The sequence below is a fragment of the Balaenoptera musculus genome, chromosome X (genome assembly GCF_009873245.2).
Source record: "Balaenoptera musculus isolate JJ_BM4_2016_0621 chromosome X, mBalMus1.pri.v3, whole genome shotgun sequence".
Taxonomy (NCBI): Eukaryota; Metazoa; Chordata; class Mammalia; order Artiodactyla; family Balaenopteridae; genus Balaenoptera; species Balaenoptera musculus.
Genome location: NC_045806.1, coordinates 391,521 through 412,286, shown reverse-complemented (window position 1 = coordinate 412,286; position 20,766 = coordinate 391,521). Strand labels below are relative to the sequence as shown.

Below are 20,766 nucleotides of genomic sequence, written 5' to 3'. Positions count from 1 at the left end.
GCACATGCAAAGATGCTCGACATCATTCAACGATGGGGAAATGCATATCAAAACCACAGTGAGATACCATTCACACCCACTAGGATGGGTATAATTTTTTAAATGAAAAAACAACAAGAGTTAGTGAAGGTTTGGAAAAACTGGAACCTCTGAAGGCATGAAACATTGGGCAGCCTCTGGGGAAAACAGTTTGGCCGTTGCACAAAAGGGTAACCCTAGAACAACCACGTGATACAGCAATTCCACTCCTAGGTACAAACACCAAAGAATGGAAAATAGGAACAGATACTAGTACACCTATGTTCATGGCAGCAATATTCAAAATAACCAAAAGGTGAAAATTGCCTAAACGTCCATCAACAAATGGATGGAGGGCTTCCCTGGTGGTGCAGTGGCTAGGAATCCGCCTGACAATGCAGGAGACATGGGTTCGAGCCCTGGTCTGGGAAGATTCTGCATGCCACGGAGCAACTAAGCCCATGAGCCACAATTACTGAGCCTGTGTGCCACAGCAACTGAAGCCCATGCAACAGAGCCCGTGCTCCACAGCAAGAGAAGCCACTGCAATGAGACGCCCACACACCACAATGAAGGGTAGTCCTCACTCAAGACAACCAGAGAAAGCCCACGCACAGCAACGAAGACCCAATGCAGCCAAAAATAAATAAATAAATAAATAAATAAATTTCTAAAACAAAACAAATGGATGGATAAACAGAATGGGTTTATCCATCCATGCAATGGAATATTATGCAGCCATGAAAAGGAACGAGGCACTGACATAGGCTTCATTCATGGTTGAAATTTGAGGACATAATGCTCAATGAAATAATCCAGACACAAAAAGACAAACACTGTATGATTCTCTTTATATGAAATATCTAGAACAGGAAAATCCATAGAGACAGAAAGCAGATTAAAAGTTACCAGGGGCTGCGGCAGTGGGGGAAGGAATGGGGAGCAACTGCTGAATAGATGTAGGGCTTCTGATTGAGTTGCAGAAAAAGTTTTAGAAATAGAAAGGGGCGGTGATGGTTGCACAACATTGTCGATGTACTAATGCTACTAATTGTATGCTTAAAAGTGGTTAAAATGGCAACATTTACATTCTATATATTTCACCGCTATTTAAAAAAAAAAAAGAGTTGGGGAAGAAACGTAGCCCAAATCAGTGAATGATGTGGGTTCAAAACAGCAGCGAACATGATCTATTTCAAATAAGCCCAAAATGAAAAGTTCCGAGAAAATCTGTGAGCCGGAGATGCAGGGTCCCAGGTTCATGTCTGGGAGCTGAAGGAAAGAGCAGTTTGGAAGCTGAGACCTTGGGGAGGTGGGGTCCCCTTGAGGCTCTGCTCAGGATGCCAAGAGAGATTTGTCCCCTGCAATCACTAAAGAGTACAGTTCATCTGTCAATCGCCAGGAGGGCCATGAGCCCCAGCCCAGAGCTCCATGCATGACATCATCACAAAAGGGCCCCCAGGAAGACCCGCCCTCCCTTCTACACGCCTTTGTCCTGCAAAAGAGATGCTGAGATGCAGCTCAGGTTTCCAAGGAACAGAGAGAGAATGCTAGAATACACGGTCCCCTTTGTTTCAGGACATTTTCACTGCTCCACAAGGAAATGCTCCCCTTTTAACCAACAAATAAACCAAGAGTGGTTTAGTCACTATGAAGCGTTCATGAAACACCATTTAGACCAGGGATGGGCAAGCTTTCTGGGTAAAGGGCTAGATGGGCAATATTTTCAACCATATAGAGTCTGCTACAGCTACTCAACCTGTGGGATGAAGCAGGAAAGCAGCCACAGGCTACATATAAACAAATGGACATGGTTGTGTGCTAATAAAACTTTATGGAAAATAACAAGCAGGGGGCCGGATTGGCCCAGGGCTGTGGTTTGCTGACCCCTGACTTTACAGCACCCACAGCAGACATCACATCTGCTGCTGAGCTGTGCCCACCTCTGCATCATTCCCAAATTCTGTCTCTGACCCTGCCCCACACCCCTGGTCATATCTACTTCAACTTTGAATTTCCCCAGCCCTCAGTTCCCAATCCAGTGTCTGCTCAGGGTAAGATCTCAACAAATGTTTACCAGTTTAAAAGAACACATGCCTATTTCCCCTGAAACAAATGAATACCTCTTCCCCCCTTTCCTGGTTCAGAAAGACCTCATTTTTCTAAACAATCCAAATCTGGGAGTTATATATTATCCTTATGACATATACGATCACATTATGTTCTGTCTCGGTGTTCTGTGCTAAAAATACTGCAGCTGACCCTATTTTATGATGAAATCCACTAATGATAAATAATGATGCATTCCTGAGATGGCCCATGGGGGGCCCTAATTGAGCCTGGTTAATTTTAGATGCTAACGACCGAATATAAAATGTCACAATAAACTCTGTGGTGGTGGCCTAGACTGTATGGTTAAAGACACAGGAGTGATGATCATCGAAATGTTTCTCTCTAAATCTTTGTACCTTCCACTCAATTTTGCTGTGAACCTAACACTGCTGTAAAAAAATACAATTGATTTTTAAAGAGGATGTTTCCTTCTCACAATGCCGTGACAGGACTGGTGCATCTCTGGGAGACCCATTTAATACAAAAAGCAAATGCATGAGAACAGATTCCAACACCTAAGTGGGCATTTGTGCCCAGAACATGGCAAGTCACAGGACGTCCCAGTGTACCCTTAACCCCATCTCCAAGTCTTTCCAATGGTAAAATTTTAAAAAGGACACACCATTTTCCATAATCATTCTTTCTGGATTTAGAAAGAAAACAGAATCCCTCTTCCAATGTTCAATGGAACAGCCACCCTTGAAAACAGTTTGGCAGTTTCTTAAAAAAAACTAAAGTTCTCTACATCTGTGGATACCAAGGGGGGAGGAGAGGTGGGATGAATCGGGAGATTGGGATTGACATATACACACTACTATGCATAAAATAGATAACTAATGAGAACCTGCTGTATAGCACAGGAAACTCTACTCAGTGCTCTGTGGTGACCTAAACAGGAAGGAAATCCCAAAAAGAGGGGATAAATGTATACATAGAGCTGATTCACTTTGCTGTACAGCAGAAACTCACACAACATTGTAAAGTAACTATACTCCAATAAAAATTAATAATATTAAAAAACAAAACAAAACAAAAAACGAAATGTGCAGCTATCCTATGTCTGAGCAATTACATTCTTGGGTGTTTATGCCAGAGAAAGTAAGAGTAATACAAAACTCTATACACGAATGTTTATAGCAGTTTTATTCATGATGAGCAAAAACTGTAAACAGCCCAGAGGTCCTTCAGTGGGTGCACGGTTCAACAAAATGAGATCCACCCATGCTATGGAATACTTACTACTCAGACGTAAAAAAGGACGACAATTCACCTTGAAACAACATGGGCGAATATCTGGGGAATACGATTAGTGAAAAAACACGGATCCCCAAAGGTTATCCACTGTGTGATTCCATCTACGGCATGTTCTTGAAATAACAGAATTATAAGAATAAGGAGTCCGTGAGTACTTGCAGGGAGAAGCAGGGCCTGCGGGCAGGAGGTAGTGGGTGTTATCTCCAGAAGACCAACAAGAGGCATCTTTGTGATGGAATGTTGTGCATTTCACTTAGGATCTCAGCATCCCTGATGGATATTGTCCTATACTGTTTGCAAGACGGTACCCTTGGGAGAAACCCGGCACACGGTAGACGGGATCTCTCTACATTATTTCTCACAACTGCATATGAATCTACAATTATCTCAAAATTAAAAGTTTAATTTTTACAAAAGAAAGAAATCTTCTAGGAGTATCTGCATGCACTCTGGCCATTTTTAACACGTGGAAACGTGGCGCTCTTGGTCCAAGTTGAGGTTGTATTTGAAACACTTCAGGTCGGGGAGTTTGTGTAGCCCTTGATTGGATGGTCTTATGTCTTTCTCTTTTATTTCCATAGCTCTATTTTAATTTCAGCCTGGAACCCTCTAATTGGAACGCTGTCCACACGCTGGGAGTCTCCGTCATCCCCTCTGTGAAGGTGGTGTCTGTTCAAGCTCGGGCATCCATCACCTCCTCGGCCATCACCTGCAGAGCCAGAGGCAGCCAGGCTCTCACCTGTGCTTGGATATGAACCAGGCGCATCTCCACATGCCAACAATGTCATCACCAGAGATACTGTCCCCTCTTCTGCACCCAAACACGTGCTGGACACCTGCTGGGGAACTCATCACCCCCTCCCCCCGCCAGTGACACCGGCGCTCCTGACATCTCCCCTTGGGGAAATCCTTCCTTAGCTACAGCCTTCCGTGGCCAAGGTTGACCAGGCCAGACCCCTCCTTGGATGTTGACCTACACTGGCCTTGAACTTTCAGTCTGCAGGGGTGCAAAGTGACAGAGAGACCAGATGTCTGAGGTCAAAGTGTCCCAGGGCTGAGCTCCCTCCAGAGACTCCAGGGGAGGGTCCTTCCTGCCCCTTCCAGCTTCTGGGGGCTCCAGGCATCCCTGGGCTTGTGACCACATCCCTCCCGTCTCTGCCCGTGTCTTCACGTGGCTTCTCCTCTGTGTCTGTGTCTCTCCACTTCTGTGTCTTATAGGGACCCTGTCATTGGATGTAGGGCCACCCTCATCCAGGAGGATCTCATCTCAGATCCTTCACTTCATCACATCTGCAAAGACCCTTTATCCAAACAGGGTCCCGTTCTGAGGTTTCAGGTGCTCATGACATTTTGCGGAGGACGCTATTCAACCCAGGGCACCCTCCAAGTCTGGGAGGCCCAGAACTTTCCAGGGTATCCCCATCCTTGCTGCAGAGAACCAGTCTGTGTTTTGCCTTGATTTCAACTGAAAGGGCTGCCTGATTGAAAACAGAAAAGCACAGCGGCTCCCCTCCCCGCGCCTAAGAAGGGGCCACCTAGACAATGAGCAAAGAGCTCACAGAGGGGGCATGTGGAGGCACAGCCAAAGGTCAAGGAAGCACGAATATATCCTCCAGCTCCCTCTCTCCTCTCCCACCCCAGCCACCTTCCGTCTTACCTGGAACAGAGTCTGCTGCCTGGTCCCCCACGGCTGCTCTCACATCTTCCCCTCTGTTCTCCACATGGCACACTTGAGAGATGCGGTCACCTCCCACCTCACCTTCTGCCTTAAAACCTGCAACATCCATTGCACATAAAAGAGAACTCCGGTCCTCGTCCCAGACCAGAGGCACTGTTGGTCCCATCTGTCCTGTGTGTGTGTCTCCTGCCATCTTTCCCAGAGCCCACACACCTGAGTGGTAGCAGCCGAAACCCAAACCCTCACCTGTCAGGACCTTTGCCCCCTGCCTGGAGGGCTCTTCCCCAGTCCTGGCTGCTTCATCCTTCTTCTGAAGGCAGGGAGTCCATGGGGCTGACCGGTCCTCAAGGTTTACCTCACTGATCCAAGATCTGGATTTCAAAAATGGTATGGAAATCATATTTTTATATATTAAAAAAAAAAACCTTCTAAAGTTATGCATTGGGAGAAAGAAGGGCTAGTGAAATTGTGCCCCAAATGTGAACAGTTATCTCTAGGTGGCTATAGTGTGAAGAATCATTTTCCACCTTCTTTTCCCCGTTTGCCAAATTTTCCTTAGAAAGCATGTGCTACTGTTAGGAAGGGAAAATTAATAATAGACTCTTTTTAAAAATTCAGTATTTAAAACCTCCAGGTAGTGCTTGATGGAGAAAGGCAGCCCATGGAGAATTCTTCTGTAAAAATGAAGCACATCCTATTACTTCCCTATTTTCAAGCGCAATCTTTCACTATCTCTGTCTCCTTTAAGAAAGCAGATACCCTATCTGGGAGAAAAGGGTGGGTACATAAATCATCTGTTTTTATTTTCACTGTACTTTACCTGGGAAGGGGATGTTGTAGTGTCAGATCTTTGCTGCCCAATGGGATGGGATATTGAGATTTATTATGTGAAATGGGCTCACACAATTTTGGAGACTGAGAAGTCCCAGGATTTGCCATCTGCAAGCTGGAGACCCAAGATGGTATATGTTCCAGTCCGAGGGCAGGACAAGATGAGATGAGATGACCCAGCTGAAGCAGAGAGGCAGGAAAAAAGGGGGCAAGTTCCACCTTCTTGTGACTTTTGTTCTAACCTGACATTTAACTGATTAGACAAGGCTCACCCACCCTGGGGAGGGCAATCTGCTTTACTCAGTCCGGAGATTCAAATGCTAATCTATCCAGAAACATCCTCCCAGACACACCCAGAGTCACGTTTAGTCCAGGGGCCCAGTGACCAGACAGGTTGACACATAGAATTAATCCAAGGACTGTTCATTCTGTCCTGGCTATTCCTCGAGAACAGGGGGTCCTTGATTTGATTTTCTTGTGAACACCAGTTGGGATTGAGTCCAGGGCATTTCACTTCACAAATGCCCCCTGGATGCACCCCCAGGTCTCAGGGATATCCACACGACTTGAGCATCTTTTGCATAAAACTCTGTGGCTTCCACATCCATGTTGGGGTTTTTAACCATCTTCCCCGCCATCGATTTACCTTGCCAGTCTCCAGGCTCCGAGACACGCCCTGTGGAGGATTAACGGGGAAACCACTTTAAGATGAGTCTTTGCTACTAAGGGGGGGAAAAAAACACTAAATTAAACCCACAGGGTCTGCTTCCTTTTTCTTTATTACTGTGCACCCAATAGACTCTTTATTTTGCAAAATATATCGATTGCATGCTGACTCCTGGATAATGGGCTTCTCTACTCTGTTACGAGGATTAAATTATTAGCGATCAATGGAGCCCCTCGTAGGGATGCAGAATGTGTAATGTGTATACAGATGTGCAAGCCCCCTCCCGCTCCGGCACTCTCCCAACTGCACCCGTTTGTTTAAAGGTGGCGAATCTCAAGCAAGAGGGGAGAGGGAGGCAGAGAGACGAGCGCCCCCGGGCAGCATGCTCAGGATGGAGACTAGCTTCCACGGCGACAGGAAGATGGGTTTTCTCAAGCCCGTCACGGGAGGATCCCTCCGTGTCTCCTCTCTCCTCCTGCTCCCTTGGTGAGCACCGACGGGCAGACCCTTGGCCACCAGCCAGTGGCATAAATACCAACGTCACGGACACTAGCCCGCGTGGACCCAGGACAGCGTGTGCTGGAGGTGGCTCTCTGAAAGCCCAGAGTCCTCTGCCTGCGTGGGGTGGAGTCTGGGAATGGGGGTGCCCCGGGATGGGCCTTCCCAAGTGCTGGGAGGTGATTATAAGCTCGAGAGGAACAGGGGATCCACAGTCGTCCAAGCTGTTCACTCCGTGTCCACTACCCCCGGGCACTGAGAAGGCCCGCTGGACACGACAGACTGTGTCTCGGGGGAGCCCGTGGACAGATCCAGAACCTGTGGACGAGGGCGGTGGGGAACCCCCGAGGGAGCCCCTTGAGCTGGGCGGGGGCTCTCCACGCGCCTGTGGACTTCGGAGGTGAGAACAGAGTGACAGGCGGGGTGTCCGTGGCAACAGCGCTCCCGGCGGCAGCACAAGGAAGGGCCTGGCAGTGGGGCAGCTTGAGGAGCCCCAGGGCCACAGAGGACGGCAAGCACGCGCCACAAGGGCCGGGGAGAGGCCCCGGGACTCAGGAATGCCCGGGACCCTGTGGGACACAGCGCGGTCTCCGGTTCAGCGTGGGTGCCGTGGAGGGGCAGCTGGACACGCTGGGAAAGTCCTGGAAACAGGAACAGAACCAGGACTAAAGACCAGCAAGGAGGCCCCACGATGATGCAGGCGCAGGAGCCGGGGGCGGGGGGGTGGACGGAGCAGGGTTATGTCGGGGTGACGCGACACCCTCCGCGAGATCCCAAAGCACAGACGTGGACACCAGGCTGTGAGGACACCGCCCACCTAGACCTGCTTCGTCTCCACCGAAGAATGAAGAGGGAACAGTCTTAATCTGTGGCCCATCCCCTCCCAGAACCAAGCTCACCGCACGCCCAGGTGTCAGGAGAGTCAGAACACGGAGCACGTTTGTACACCTCTGCAGATCAGTAGCCATGAGTCTGGGTTATCTCGCTTCTCCTGCTTTCCTCCGCCGTGTGTCCGCCGTGGCGTGACTCCCCACTGCCTACGAGGCTTCAATTCAATGAAACATCCGACTTCCAGGGATGTCCCAGAGACCGCGTGACCCTTCCCCCGTGGCTCAGGCACCCGTGTGCTGTCCCAGCTCCCCAGAGAGGAGCTTTCCTCTCACGTGAGCCTGCAGAGGCTAACCGCCCAGGTAGTTCTCTCTCCCATGCGGGTGCTGTCTCAGCCACTTGAGAGGGAAGCCGTAGACAAATGCCAAACCATCATTAAGACGCTCGCGCCCAGAATGAACAAACCAACAGGATCAAAGAGGACGTCTCCTGTAGGTGGCCGGGGCCCTGGCTGGCCCTCCAAGAGGGTCCCCGCCCCGCCGGGACCAGAGCACCTCAGTCACCGGCGGGACCGGGCACCCACGTGTCCGTCACAGCCCTGACCCGGCCCCTCGGGGTGCCAGCGCCTATCCTACATACATTTTTTCGCTTCCAGCGTGGGCCGGTGCCCGTCTGTCTTTAATAGATCTAATTATCAGAAAGTGCACTTTGCAATCAGCCCCACACGACACAGGCCTGATTTTTCCGGCGTGCCAGCCAGCTGTGTGGAAAGGCACAGCTCTAATCTCTCTCCCTCCACATGGTCCAGCAGATGAAAGTAATTTTGTGCTCAACTGTCTATAAGTAATTAGGCTGCGATGTAAAGGGGTCTTTATGAATCCGTTCGGAATGAGGGTATACGGAGTAATTATGAGCAATCGTCCCCCTTACTAAGATACACCTTATGCATTTTACATGAGCCCCCATTATTAGCATAACCTGACTATCAAAGCTCCCCGGATCCACTGTCTTCCTTTTCATGTAACAGGCTGAAATTCCCCAGAAATATAATAATTTGAAAACAGGGGCGATGGTGGTGATCAGCTTCAGCTGTAATTTGCTACATTTCTCTCCTTTGTTTTTTGCCGGGTAGAGACGCCGGCCCGTGGAGGCCCCACTGTACACACAAACGAGTGTTCCTCCTCCGCCGCGAGGTGGGTTTCGGTGTGCAAGCGGGGTCTCGCGGCCATAACGCACGTCAGACACGCACACGGGATGCCCTCATCTTACTCATTAGGAGGTCACAAGAAGAGAGCTCCATTTTGCTACATAAGTCAGACTGACTCCTGGGCCCTGTGATTTTGAAAGACGGGTCACAGTCACCCCCGACCAGACACTTCTTTAGGGTTCCTCCGTTCAGACCTTCCGGGGTCACGGTGAAGGGTCTGCATCGGACCCCCAGAATGTCTGCCCCCGGTAAGCTGCATTGCGCCCTCTGTGCAGAACTGGCTGCCCTGTGCCGGCCAGATGTTAGAAGGGGCTGCTTGAATCAGAGGGAGAGCGTGTGCCCTCACGTCGCGTGGACGTTTGGGGACCTAAAAGGAAATAGGTGGGACAGTATACTGAATGTGCCTGAGATGTTTTATGGCTCTGGGTTTTTCACGGCCGAACAGCCTCCTGGACCAGGCGTAAACATCCTTGAATTTTCTCAAGATGCCCCCAACTTTCTTGCTCTGGAGTGTCCAGGAAGAGGTGGCCAGAGACATTTGGGTATGAAGAGATGGTGAGAAAAGGAAGAACCAGCCCAATGCCCATCAACAGGTGAATGGGGTCCATGCACACAGTGGAATATTATGCAGCCATGAAAAGGAGTGACGCTCTGACACAGGCTACCACGTGGATGGACCTTGAGAACGATACTCAGTGAGAGAAGCAGGCACAGACGGACACACAGTGTGTCATTCCATTGATAGGAAACGTCCAGAACAGGCCAATCCACAGAGACATAAAGTAGGTTTGTGGTGCCAGGTGCTGGGAGGGGGCAGTGACTGCTCATGAGGACGGGGTTTCCTTTTGGGGGGATGGAAATGTTTTAGAACCAGATAGAGGTGCTGCTTACACAACATTGTGAATGTGCTAAATGCCCCTGAATTGTTACTTTGAAACGGTTAATTTCCCCATATGGAAATGTCACCTCAACTTTTTAAAAGGAAGAGAGATGCTATATAGATACATACATATATATATATATACATATACATATATATATATATGTAACTTATGTGAGACTGATTTCATGCTATAGAATCAGCACTGCAAGACAGAACAGGATAAAACACCATATCCATGCAACTCAGAGGTACTTGGACATTTTTATCCATGCAACTCAGTGGTATTTGATAATTTTTTTAATTGAAGTATGGTTGATTTACAATGTTGTGTTAGTTTCTGGTGTACAGCAAAGTGATTCAGTTATACATATATATATCTATTCTTTTTCAGATCCTTTTCCATTATGGTTTATTACAGGAGACTGCCTATAGTTCCCTGTGCTATACATTAGCATAAATTGATAATTTTGATTTATGAAACTCAGAGGTATTTGGACATTTTTATCTATACAACTCAGAGGTCTTTGGACGTTTTTATTTATGCAGCTCGGTGGTATTTGATCATTTTTATTTACGCAACTTAGAGGTATCTGGTCATTTTTATCCATGCAACTCGGTGGTATTTGATCATTTTTATTTATGCAACTCAGAGGTCTTTGGTCACTTTTATCCATGCAACTCGGTGGTATTTGGTCACTTTTTCCGATGAAGAAAACTGTGTACATTTTGCTTAGAAACGAAATGATCCGATTTATAACAAGGGGCATAAACATATTACCTCGCACACAGGACTCCCCTGAGCACACACGCCTGTGACCTCAGAGGGGGTTCTTTGCCACGCGAGTTGTTTGCCGTCCACCTCAAGTCCACGACCTGCTGCCTTCCTCCGGGAAGGCGGTTCTGGCGGCTCCCTGCTCCAGTTTAGGGTAACTGCCACCGCGTGCTGCAGGTGACATGAGATTATGCCGAAACCCCGTAAATCGTGAGGCCCCGGCAGGGCTGCACAATTCACAGGGAACCCACACCAGCTCTCCCAAGGTTCGCTCTGCTGGGGAAAACGGTGATTCCTGCAGCTCCGTGGGGACCTCGCTGATTCCCCCCAAAACTCAGGCTTTATCTAGACAAAGACCAGTATTCCCCCAAGTGGCGTGTGTCTGCTGCAACTCCAGCCATACGCCGATCTGAAAACTCTCTTGTTTCCCTTTAGAATTTATGTCAGCAGAGACCATCCACCAGAAAAAAAAAAAAAAAAAATAGAATTGATTTTTCATTCACACACGCAAGAGAGCATGGGCTCCCGGCTCTTAAAGACGATAATTACGTTGTTTCCAAACATCCCCCATCACGCCAGCTCCATTAGGATCCAAATTGCTTTCCCACAATTTGAAAGGAAAATATTTCTCTGCGGAGATGACAGCAGACGTTACATTTTCCGCGTCTGTGATGTCCACTCCGTGCAGAGGGCTGTTAGGACCACTTCCAAGCTGACGGATAACCATGATGGGATTTCACTCATCCCGACCTGGTGATAAATAAGCGGTCCAGAGGCAGCGATGTACTGGGTTGGTGACGCTTGTTACGCGCTGCTTCAAATGATGATGGTGTGGACGCCCGACTGCCTCGTGATTGCTGGCTTGGTAAACATCCAAGTTTTCGTCCTCAGTGTTCTGTTAAAGAGGTTAAGAGGTCTAACTCCTTAATAGCCGCGAAGGAAAAAAAAGCAGCCGGGGGGCGGGTGGGGTGACGGGGAAGGCTATTCCTTTGGACACATAGATGCTCTTGGGCAGCTGGCTAATTGCACTGGTCCAAAATGTCCTCGAGGAAAGCCAGGTCAGAGTTCTGTTTTTCTTACCTCATCTGCGTTGCTTTTTTTTTTTTTTTTTCTCCTGCAGCATCGTAACAGGACCATCAAGCATTTCTCTAAGGCTTCAGGATTCTGTTTACGAGATAGACGCTGGTTTGGGAACCAAGGGGCCTTTGGCCATGTCCTGTGCTGCCACTCAGAAGCTAATATTAAAAAGATCATGTTGGCCACTGACACCAATCCCTTCCCAGAAAGAACTGTTCCTGGAATGTAAAGAAAAATATCACTGCAGAAAAAAATACCACTAACTGTGGTGTCTTAGCAATTCCCTGCTCCTCCAATGGGTGGGGGGAAAAAAAAGGTGTAATTCACCGTATTTCCAAATAACATTAAATTGCAGTCAAAATATTTAGTGCTCCAGTCTATTTGGTCCAAAGAAGCCAACTGGTTGAAAAGAGTTTGTGAAATAAAGAGAAAAATACGACATAGCAACGATTAGACAAGACCCATCCCAAATTTTATCAGCCTTCTTAAAACCAGAGTCATCAGTAAAATTTTTCAATGTGATCCAGGTTCGATTTCAATGATGCATGTCACTGAGGTCAGGTAGGAAAGGTTTTTGTTTGGTTTTTTTTTGGCCACAGGAGGTTCAATCTGCCCTTTAACACCAAGATGGTTCGAGGCACTTATAGATTCATCAGCCCTATTTTCAGATTAAGATTCCCTAAGGGTGTAACCATGCATTTGCCCATCTTCATCCCCAGGTGAGCTCTGCAGTTCATCACGGCATCCATCTGACGTCCCTGGACGCAGGTGACATCGTGGACATCCCAGAGGTTGACTTTCTGCGTTTGAGATCTCAGCTGGACGCCCAGATGTGGTGTCTTATTCCTCTTGCCTGTTCCTCCAAAACTCACTGCAAATTTTAAAATGCATAAACCTTTAAGCAATGGTATTTTGAGCACGCGTTTCCCCATGAGAAGGGACCTGACTTCCACAGCAGATGTGTGAAAATGGGCTCCCGTGATTTTGTTGGCCAGAAGCACACAGACCTGGCAGAGAGAAGCAGTGACATCAGGTGATGTTTGGGGTTTAGCAAAAAAAAAAAAAAAAAGTATTCAACAATTTTTTTCAAATATTTTGGTCTTGGCAAAGCCTACTTTTTAAAATGTGTTTTCCTTCATTTTTAGACCCATGAGTATTTCGAGGGAAATGTAATTCATCTGACAGAAGCATTTTTTTTTTTTTTTTAGCTCACCACAGACAAAGTGAGAATTTCAGATTGTTTAGGCAGCACTTTCACTGGTACTTAGAAACCATGGAACCGCTGGGGGAAATCTGGTCATTTCCCAAACTGAAATATCGTGCAAGGTATGAATAAGAAGAAGAAGATGAAGAATGCAGTGACTTACCCAGAAGCAACAGATTCGGAAAGGAAATTCAACGAGGGAACCAGAAGTAACTCCCGCTATATGATAACTTTATTCTTCGTTTGCAACCAGACTATATCTAGAACACATCCTGGGCACGGCAGGGAGAAAAGAAATAGAATAAAACACAAACTCTGTGTCTTCTCGTAAGTAGCATGGTTCATAAAGACAGAGAAAGAATTGGAGAGCAGTGAAAACGCAGCAGACACAGCTACAGGAGAGACTCAGTTCCGCAAACTCACTGGCCATGTGGCCACAAGTGCCTGCATCTCGTGGTTGCTATGTTTTTCCGTGAGCAGTTGCTGGGTTCCAGCGAAGAGCCAGGGCTGGACAGATGTACCAGGAGGAGATCTGGATAAAAGCGCACTCGTTTCAGAAAGCAGAACTGGGTGTGTGCTCCTCCACCACCTTTTTATTTTGTCTATTTATAGAGCAATAAAAGCCCCAAAGGTAAGGAGTTCATCAGAGGAAAGCAGAACAGAATCTCTGCCAGGGAGGAGTCCCCAGTCCATGGTGAAGGAGCCCTCAGTCCATCCAGAGAGGAGGGGAGAAATCTTTAATCCATGGCAGAAGAGCCCTCGGTCCAGTCATTGTAAGCCGATTCTGCAGAACCTAGAAATGAACCATGGCTCAAGTCACTGGGACCTCTGTCCTCCTTGGACCTCAGGGAGCTGTGCCCACAACACGGGGTAGCTGAGATGGGTCCCAGGGGCCACCCACTTATCTCATCCCCAAGAGGGACAGAGGCAGGGGCAGGCGTTAGAGGGTGTGAATATCCCAACGAACAGATACTCAGGCATTCCTGAAGAATCACAGAAAATTTAGCCAATAGGGATAACACCACCTTAAAGGGCTTTTCCACAGGGAACATCTGCTCAATTACCAGGGACAAATCTTTCCTGCTTAACAAAGCTGCAAAACATTCTAATGTATTCCGCTTTATGATCCTAAGGATCTGCTTTAGAATATCAGCTAACAGAGTCAACTTTGTTGTTTCTGTAACGATGGAATCCTCTCACGTGATGGTTAATTTTTTGTGTCTACTTGGCTGCGCCTTGATGCCCAGATGTGTGGCCAAGCATTACTGTGGATGTGTCTGTGAGGGTGTTTCAGGATGAGATTCACATTTAAATCGGTGGACTTTGAGTAACGCAGATTGCTCTCCATAACGTGGGTGGGCCTCGTCTAATCAGTTGACGGCCTGACTGGAACAAAAATATTGATATCCTAGAGCAAGAGAGAATTCTGCACAGATGGCCTTCAGACGTCAGCTACAACATGGGCTCTTCCCTGGGTCTCCAACCTGAGGGACTACCCCAGAGATTTTGGACTTCCAACCCTCACAATCATGTGAGTCACTTCCTTATAATAATCTCTTTCCCTCTCTCTAGGCTATAGATATAGACAGATAAACAGCAGATAGATAAAAGATAGATAGATAGATACATAGAGAGATAGGTACATAGACACATAGATGACAGATAGGCAGACAGATAGTTACATAGGCAAGTTCTGTTGGCTCTGTTTCCCAGGAGTACCCTGGCTAATACAACCTGTCTTCCCTTTTTCTCCCACCGTGTATTTCCTGGCAATGTGACTCCTGTGCAACATTGTAGGTGGCAATGAGACAACAGCTAGAAATGTACAAATAAGTGTTATGCCGTAATTATCATCAATAGGAAGCCTTGGCAGAAGAAGATATTGACATCATCAGCTGGCCCAAGGAAATGTGAATTGGATGTGTCCTTGTCACCCACTTCAACCATCGGGAAACTCCAAGACAGGAAAATACAATAAATGACCTGAATTCTTTTTCCAGGTGAGTTCTATTTAGACGTTTCACCATGTTTTAATTCCATAAAATTGCCTACTTGTGTGAGAGAGGAATACTTGGATATCTACCTGGAAATTTCAGAGCATGTTTGGAAACACAGGGACATATGTCATAGCCCACAAAAGGGCTGGATCCCAAGGACCCCCTCAACCACGGTCCTTGCCATAAAAACAAAGACTTGAATAATCTGTAGGAAGGGCGTGTTTGATTTAATTTCCTGGTCTCTGCAACACGGCCTCCCTGTACTTGGCGAGGGTGGCGGGCAAAGCTCCCAGCCCAAGTGCCCGTGAATATTCCATTAGAAATCAATTAACCCTCGTCTGCTCAGAAACACTCCAATCATCCGAGGTTACACGCCGTGCCTGATGCATTTATGACCCCCATGTAAGTAGTCCACGGAGACCCCCTAATGTGTAAACAGCATAAAAAATGATCCTTTATTCCTGCCAGCTTCACCTGCCACTTTAATTGAATAAACGGGGCTGTGATCCGGGAACACTTCTGCACACACGCATCACGGTGACTCACCCACCACACGTGGACACACGCCCACCTCCCTGCTCTCCCCTCGCTGAAGAGATAGTCCAGGACCATTCTCTTATTAATGCACATTCTGCTCCAAATACTGCAGGTCTACACTTTTTTCCTCTCCCCATCCCAGCCTGCAGGAGGAATACAAATTAATGTTTAAGGCAACCATGTCCTATGTCCTACGTATTCAATCGTATAGAAAGGACACGTCCAATTGTGAGGACCATGCCCCAGATGTAAGCTGGTTTTACCTTAAACAAAACCCTACCTGCCGATCAGGGAACCACCTCTCATGACCCAGTTTTGCCAATCTGTGGGACGTGGCCCAGGCTTGTCCTGTTAGAAAGAAAAGGAATGACAAGTGTTTTGGAAAATGCCCCCAAAGCTGCACAAATCAACGTCAGGCACAGTCCCCAAATCTCCCTTAAAATGAGCTCCATGTCTCCGCAATGGCCCTGGGGCTCTGCCCCGCCCGGAGCCTGCCTGCCCTTGACGCCACCCCCCTACGCTGTCTCCACACCAGCGTGCTTTCCTAGGCATACCCCACCCCACCCCACCACTACCCCCGACCACTGGTCACTTTCCCTGTTTGATGCCCTTAAGAATTCTCAACAGCGCCTGGGTTGCCTCACGGATGCACTAGGTTCCACTTTTGTTATCTTTCTCCCTCTCCTGGAATGCATGCTTTCACCCCCCCTGGTAATTTTTAACTGTGATAAAACAACACAACATACAATTTACCACCTTCGCCATTCTTAAGTGCACAGTTTAGTGGCATTAAGTCCATTCACGTGCCACCATCCCCACCATCTTTCTCCAGAACTTTATCACTGTCAGACTGAAACTCTGTGCCCATTGCATCCTAAATCTCCGTCCCCCTCCCCGACCCCTTAGCACCACCCTCCTACTTCTGGTGAATTCAGGAATCACCTGAATAATGAGTGGTGAGTGGAATTCCACAGGAGTGATCCTTTCCTGGCTGGCTTATTTCACCGAGCATTATGTCCTCGGGGTTCATCCACGTTGTAGCAAGTGTCAGAATGTCCTTCCTTTTCACGGCGGAGTCATATCCCACTGTTTAGATATATCCCATCCTGTTTATCTAATCTTTCATCGATGGACTTGCTTCCACATTTTAGCTACTGTGACCAGTGCTGTTGCAAACGTGTGTGTCCTGGAAACGATGATACTCGAGTCCCTGAATCTGCCTGACGTGTGCCTGGGCTGCAGTGGGTCCCCTAAACGTACATGCCGACTAAATTCCAGAGATCTTCCCTTTTATTATTTATTGGAAGCCACTCAATAAGTGTACTTGGCAGAATGATTATCCCTCTTTCAGAGATGGAGAAAGTGAGACGGGGCCCGGTAATTTGCCCAGGCTCTCATAGCTGGGAAGTGGCACATTTGGGGTTCACGCCAAGAGCTGACCATTTTGGAGCTGGAGGTATGAGGCCATGTGGGCCATCAAGGCAGCTCCAGTTCAGACACTGCAGTGGGTCCCGAAAGCTCCAGGGACCAGTTAACCACTGTCAAATATCGAGTCCTCCCTCGGGCCGTGGTTCCAATTCATGACAGAAGGCAGGTAGAGCTACTTGGGGTTAAACACACGAGAGGTCGAAGAGACAGTAGCCATGGATGATGCAGTTCCCCAGAGTTTAAAAGACAAAGGGTCCCTGGTAAAGACATGAGCAGCTTGCTGACCTGCGGGGGCTGGAGCTGATGGAGGGCATGAGAGATGGGGCTGAATTTTCCCAGGAATCCCTAAAGGACGGAGCCTATAGGAACCAGAAGGTGGGTGTGACCAGCTGAATAATAACCCCCAAATGCTCACATTCTAATCCCGTGACCTGTGAATGTGACCTTATATGGCAAAGTCTTTGCAGATGTGATTAAACATCTCGAGACGTTTAATACATTACCCTGGATTATCCAGATGGACCCTAAATCCAATGACAGAGTCCTTCTAAGAGACAGAAGAGGAGAGACACAGACACAGAGGAGAAGCCCCGTGAAGACAGAGGCAGAGACGGGAGGGACGCGGCCACAAGCCCAGGGACGCCTGGAGCCCCCAGAAGCTGGAAGAGGCGGGAAGGACCCTCCCCTGGAGCCTCTGGAGGGAGCACAGCCCTGGGACACCTTGACCTCAGAGGTCTGGTCCCCAGGACTAAGGGAGAATGAATATGCAGTGTTTTAAGCCCCTGGTTTGTGGTCATATATCACAGCAGCTCCAGGAAAATGACACTGAATGATTCTGAAGTCTCCTCTCCAGCTGAAACTTCACATCAATGCACTTACGTGTCTTTCTCACTTTGTGTTTGTCCACTCAGGCTGCCAATAACAACATGCCACAGATGGGGCGGCTTACACAACACTCTTATTTCCCACAGTCCTGGAGGCTGGGAGTCTGAGATCACGGTGTGGGCACAGTAGTTCCTGGTGATGTTCTCTTCCTGGCTTGCAGGCACCTTCTCTATGTGTCCTCACACAATGAAGAGAGATCTCTGACCTCTTCCTCTTCTTATAAGGATGCTGATTCCATCATGGGGTCCCCACCCTCATGACCTCATCAAAACCCAACCACCTCCCAAAGGCTCTACCTCCTAACCTCATCTCACTGAGGGTCAGGGCTTCTACATATGAAGGACACACATTCCGTTCACAGCATCACACGTACGTTGGACTCTTTTGATGGGAAAGTATGAATGTAACCAATTTAACAGGCTCTGGAGGTGGTTTTTACTGGAGAATCCTTGAGATGTATCTGTCCCTTCCAGTGTCCCCAGGGTGCACTGCAGGAGGCTGTACACAGAGCTCTCTGATGTGGGCATCATGGGTACCAAGCAGAGCTTTGTAGGGCGATACCTTAATTGTCACTCATAGCCTGCCACCTCCATGAAGATGATGACGATGAATCCCAGTCTCCCACCAGGACACCAAGCCCATCAGGCACAGGTTACCTTGATTTAGGTACAAGGTCACAGGGAAAGAAGCAATTGCTAGAGGACAGGCATGGCCAGTGCAAACATAAACCCACACGGGTCTGGTCTTACAGCCTCAGGGCTGTACCCTGAGAGGTCACCTACATGATGACAATCCTGGCGGCTCCCACCCCCTTCAAATAAAAAGAATAATGTTAAATTATGATCAACATACTATTCTGTGTCCTTAATTCTCAGGCACTCTCTTTATCTTAATACTACTGAAATCAAAACGTCTTTCAAAAAGAAATGGACATGTGATCCATGGTGGATTTTTTTTTTCAAATAAGTCCTTTCCTTTCAAATCACTAGTTTATTTTATAGCTCATGTCATCATTAGATTGAGAAAATACGGTGCATGTTCCAAGGAATGAAGGTGAATATTTTAAAACATTCTTTGCATTTATGGATTGAATATGTGTATCCTCCCAAAATTTATATATTGAAACCCCATCCTCCAAGGTGATGGTGTCAGGAGGTGGGGCCTTTGGGAGGTGACGAGGTCATGAGGGTGGAGCCCCCATGGATTGGATTAGTGTCCTTATAAAAGAGACCCCAGAGAGCTCCCTCACCCCTCCCACCAGATGAGGACACAGAGAGAAGACGTCCATCTATGAACCAGGAAGAGAGTCCTCACCAGACACTAAATCTGCCCTCGGCAGGACCTTGGACATCCAGCCTCCAGCACCATGAGAAATAAATATCTGTGGTTTAAGCCCCCAAGTCTCTGGTATTTTTGTGATAGCAGCCCAAACAAATTAAGACGTTCACCAAAAGGATTTTCTGCTTAACATTTACGTAACTGGGAAAAAAAAAAATCACATCAACTAATTGCATACAAATGAGCATTCTGTTTAAACAAAGTGTTACCCACTCACCAATTCCTGCTGACTTCTGTAAACACTTCTCCCTAATGCTACATCATGTCTACTTAAAGCCAATTTAAATTAATTTCATTTCTTAAATTTCCTAGAGAGCTGACAGCGGGGTTTGGGTTTATAGGAAAAGCATGAGGTGAAGCGGGAAGTGAGATTAGAAATCTTTGGCATATGACAAACTTGATCAAGTTCTCGGGGTCCACTCAGAAGGGACACAGCAGAGAACATGTTTAACTTTGATTTTTCACTTGCCTTAGCCAAGGAAAAAAATGTTAAAAGAGGGGAAAAGAGATGCTATGAATAAGTATTACACACACACACACACACACACACACACGCACACACACATGCATCGCATGAACACAGAACACCTACAATTGCCAGACAGAACAGCTGGAAGATAGATGTGCAATTTTGGTAAGGTTGTGTTATTAATACAATTGCTTATTTTAGAACAAGCTGTCTGAGGACCGTTGGAAAACTTATTAAAAGTGGATTTTTCCATGAGTCTATATATATTTTTAAAGCACACCCCGTGAAGTAACTGCCATGTTGTTCTGAGCTGTAGGTAAGCCAGTCATTTGTTTAAAGGAAATTTCTGGTTCCACTAGAGAGTTCTAGGTTAGAGGTTTCTGCTGAGGCTTTTATGTGCTAGCTCTCATAAAAAGTCCTTCCAATCTGGGCAGTTTTCTCACCGTTGCCATCTCTCTGTTTCTAATTGTGAGTTTCTCTGCGAATAAATACCACTTGGAGCTCAGCGCCGCCAACCCAATCTCCTCCTTATTGGGCATTTAGAATAGCTCCTCAGTTTGATCTGTCCTTGAAATACTCCACTTTTGTCTTGGGCAAGAAGCGGAAACAAAGACTTCATGAAATTAAATACTGAATAAAACTGCTAGAGGCGACGTGAAGGTCGGCGAGTTGGGCCGCGCTGGGGTGGATTCCTCCTCGTCTTCCTCCGCAGCGGGTTTGGGCTCGGTTGACCCGCAGCTGCAGCGTTTCATCGAGGTAGAGACTCAGAAGCAGAGCTTCCAGCAGCTGGTGGACCGGATGACGGAACTTTGTTGGGGAAAGTGCATGGACAAGCCTGGGCCAAAGTTGGACAGTCGGGCTGAGGGCTGTTTTGTGAACCGCATTGAGCGCTTCATTGATACAAGCCAATTCATCTTGAATCGACTGGAACAGACCCAGAAATCCAAGCCAGTCTTCTCAGAAAGCCCTTCTGACTGACCTCAGCATTACCTCTTTGGCAAAGGGAGGTAGCTCAAGAAATGAAGAACAGTTGATGGGACGGTTGAAGAAAAGGCTATGGGGGGGATCGGCTCCCACCTTTGT

At 47.5% G+C, this 20,766-nt stretch overlaps 1 protein-coding gene across 1 annotated transcript; it reads left to right on the top strand.

The window, feature by feature from the left end:
* The first annotated feature begins 11,529 nt into the window (after window positions 1-11,529).
* On the top strand, window positions 11,530-20,661 carry LOC118888922 (mitochondrial import inner membrane translocase subunit Tim8 A-like). The gene is made up of 3 exons (XM_036840448.1): window positions 11,530-11,613; window positions 12,545-12,657; window positions 20,331-20,661. The coding sequence occupies exons 1-3, from the start codon at window positions 11,530-11,532 to the stop codon at window positions 20,659-20,661; spliced, it is 528 nt and encodes a 175-aa protein (XP_036696343.1).
* Window positions 20,662-20,766: the final 105 nt, after the last annotated feature.

Excerpts from the sequence above, each read along its gene's own strand:
- LOC118888922 (XM_036840448.1), top strand. The coding sequence starts at position 11,530 with ATGTACTGGGTTGGTGACGCTTGTTACGCGCTGCTTCAAATGATGATG. Across the intron at positions 11,614-12,544 it reads GCCTCGTGATTGCTGGCTTG|GTGAGCTCTGCAGTTCATCA; the intron begins GTAAACATCCAA and ends CTTCATCCCCAG. Across the intron at positions 12,658-20,330 it reads TCTCAGCTGGACGCCCAGAT|AGGCGACGTGAAGGTCGGCG; the intron begins GTGGTGTCTTAT and ends TAAAACTGCTAG.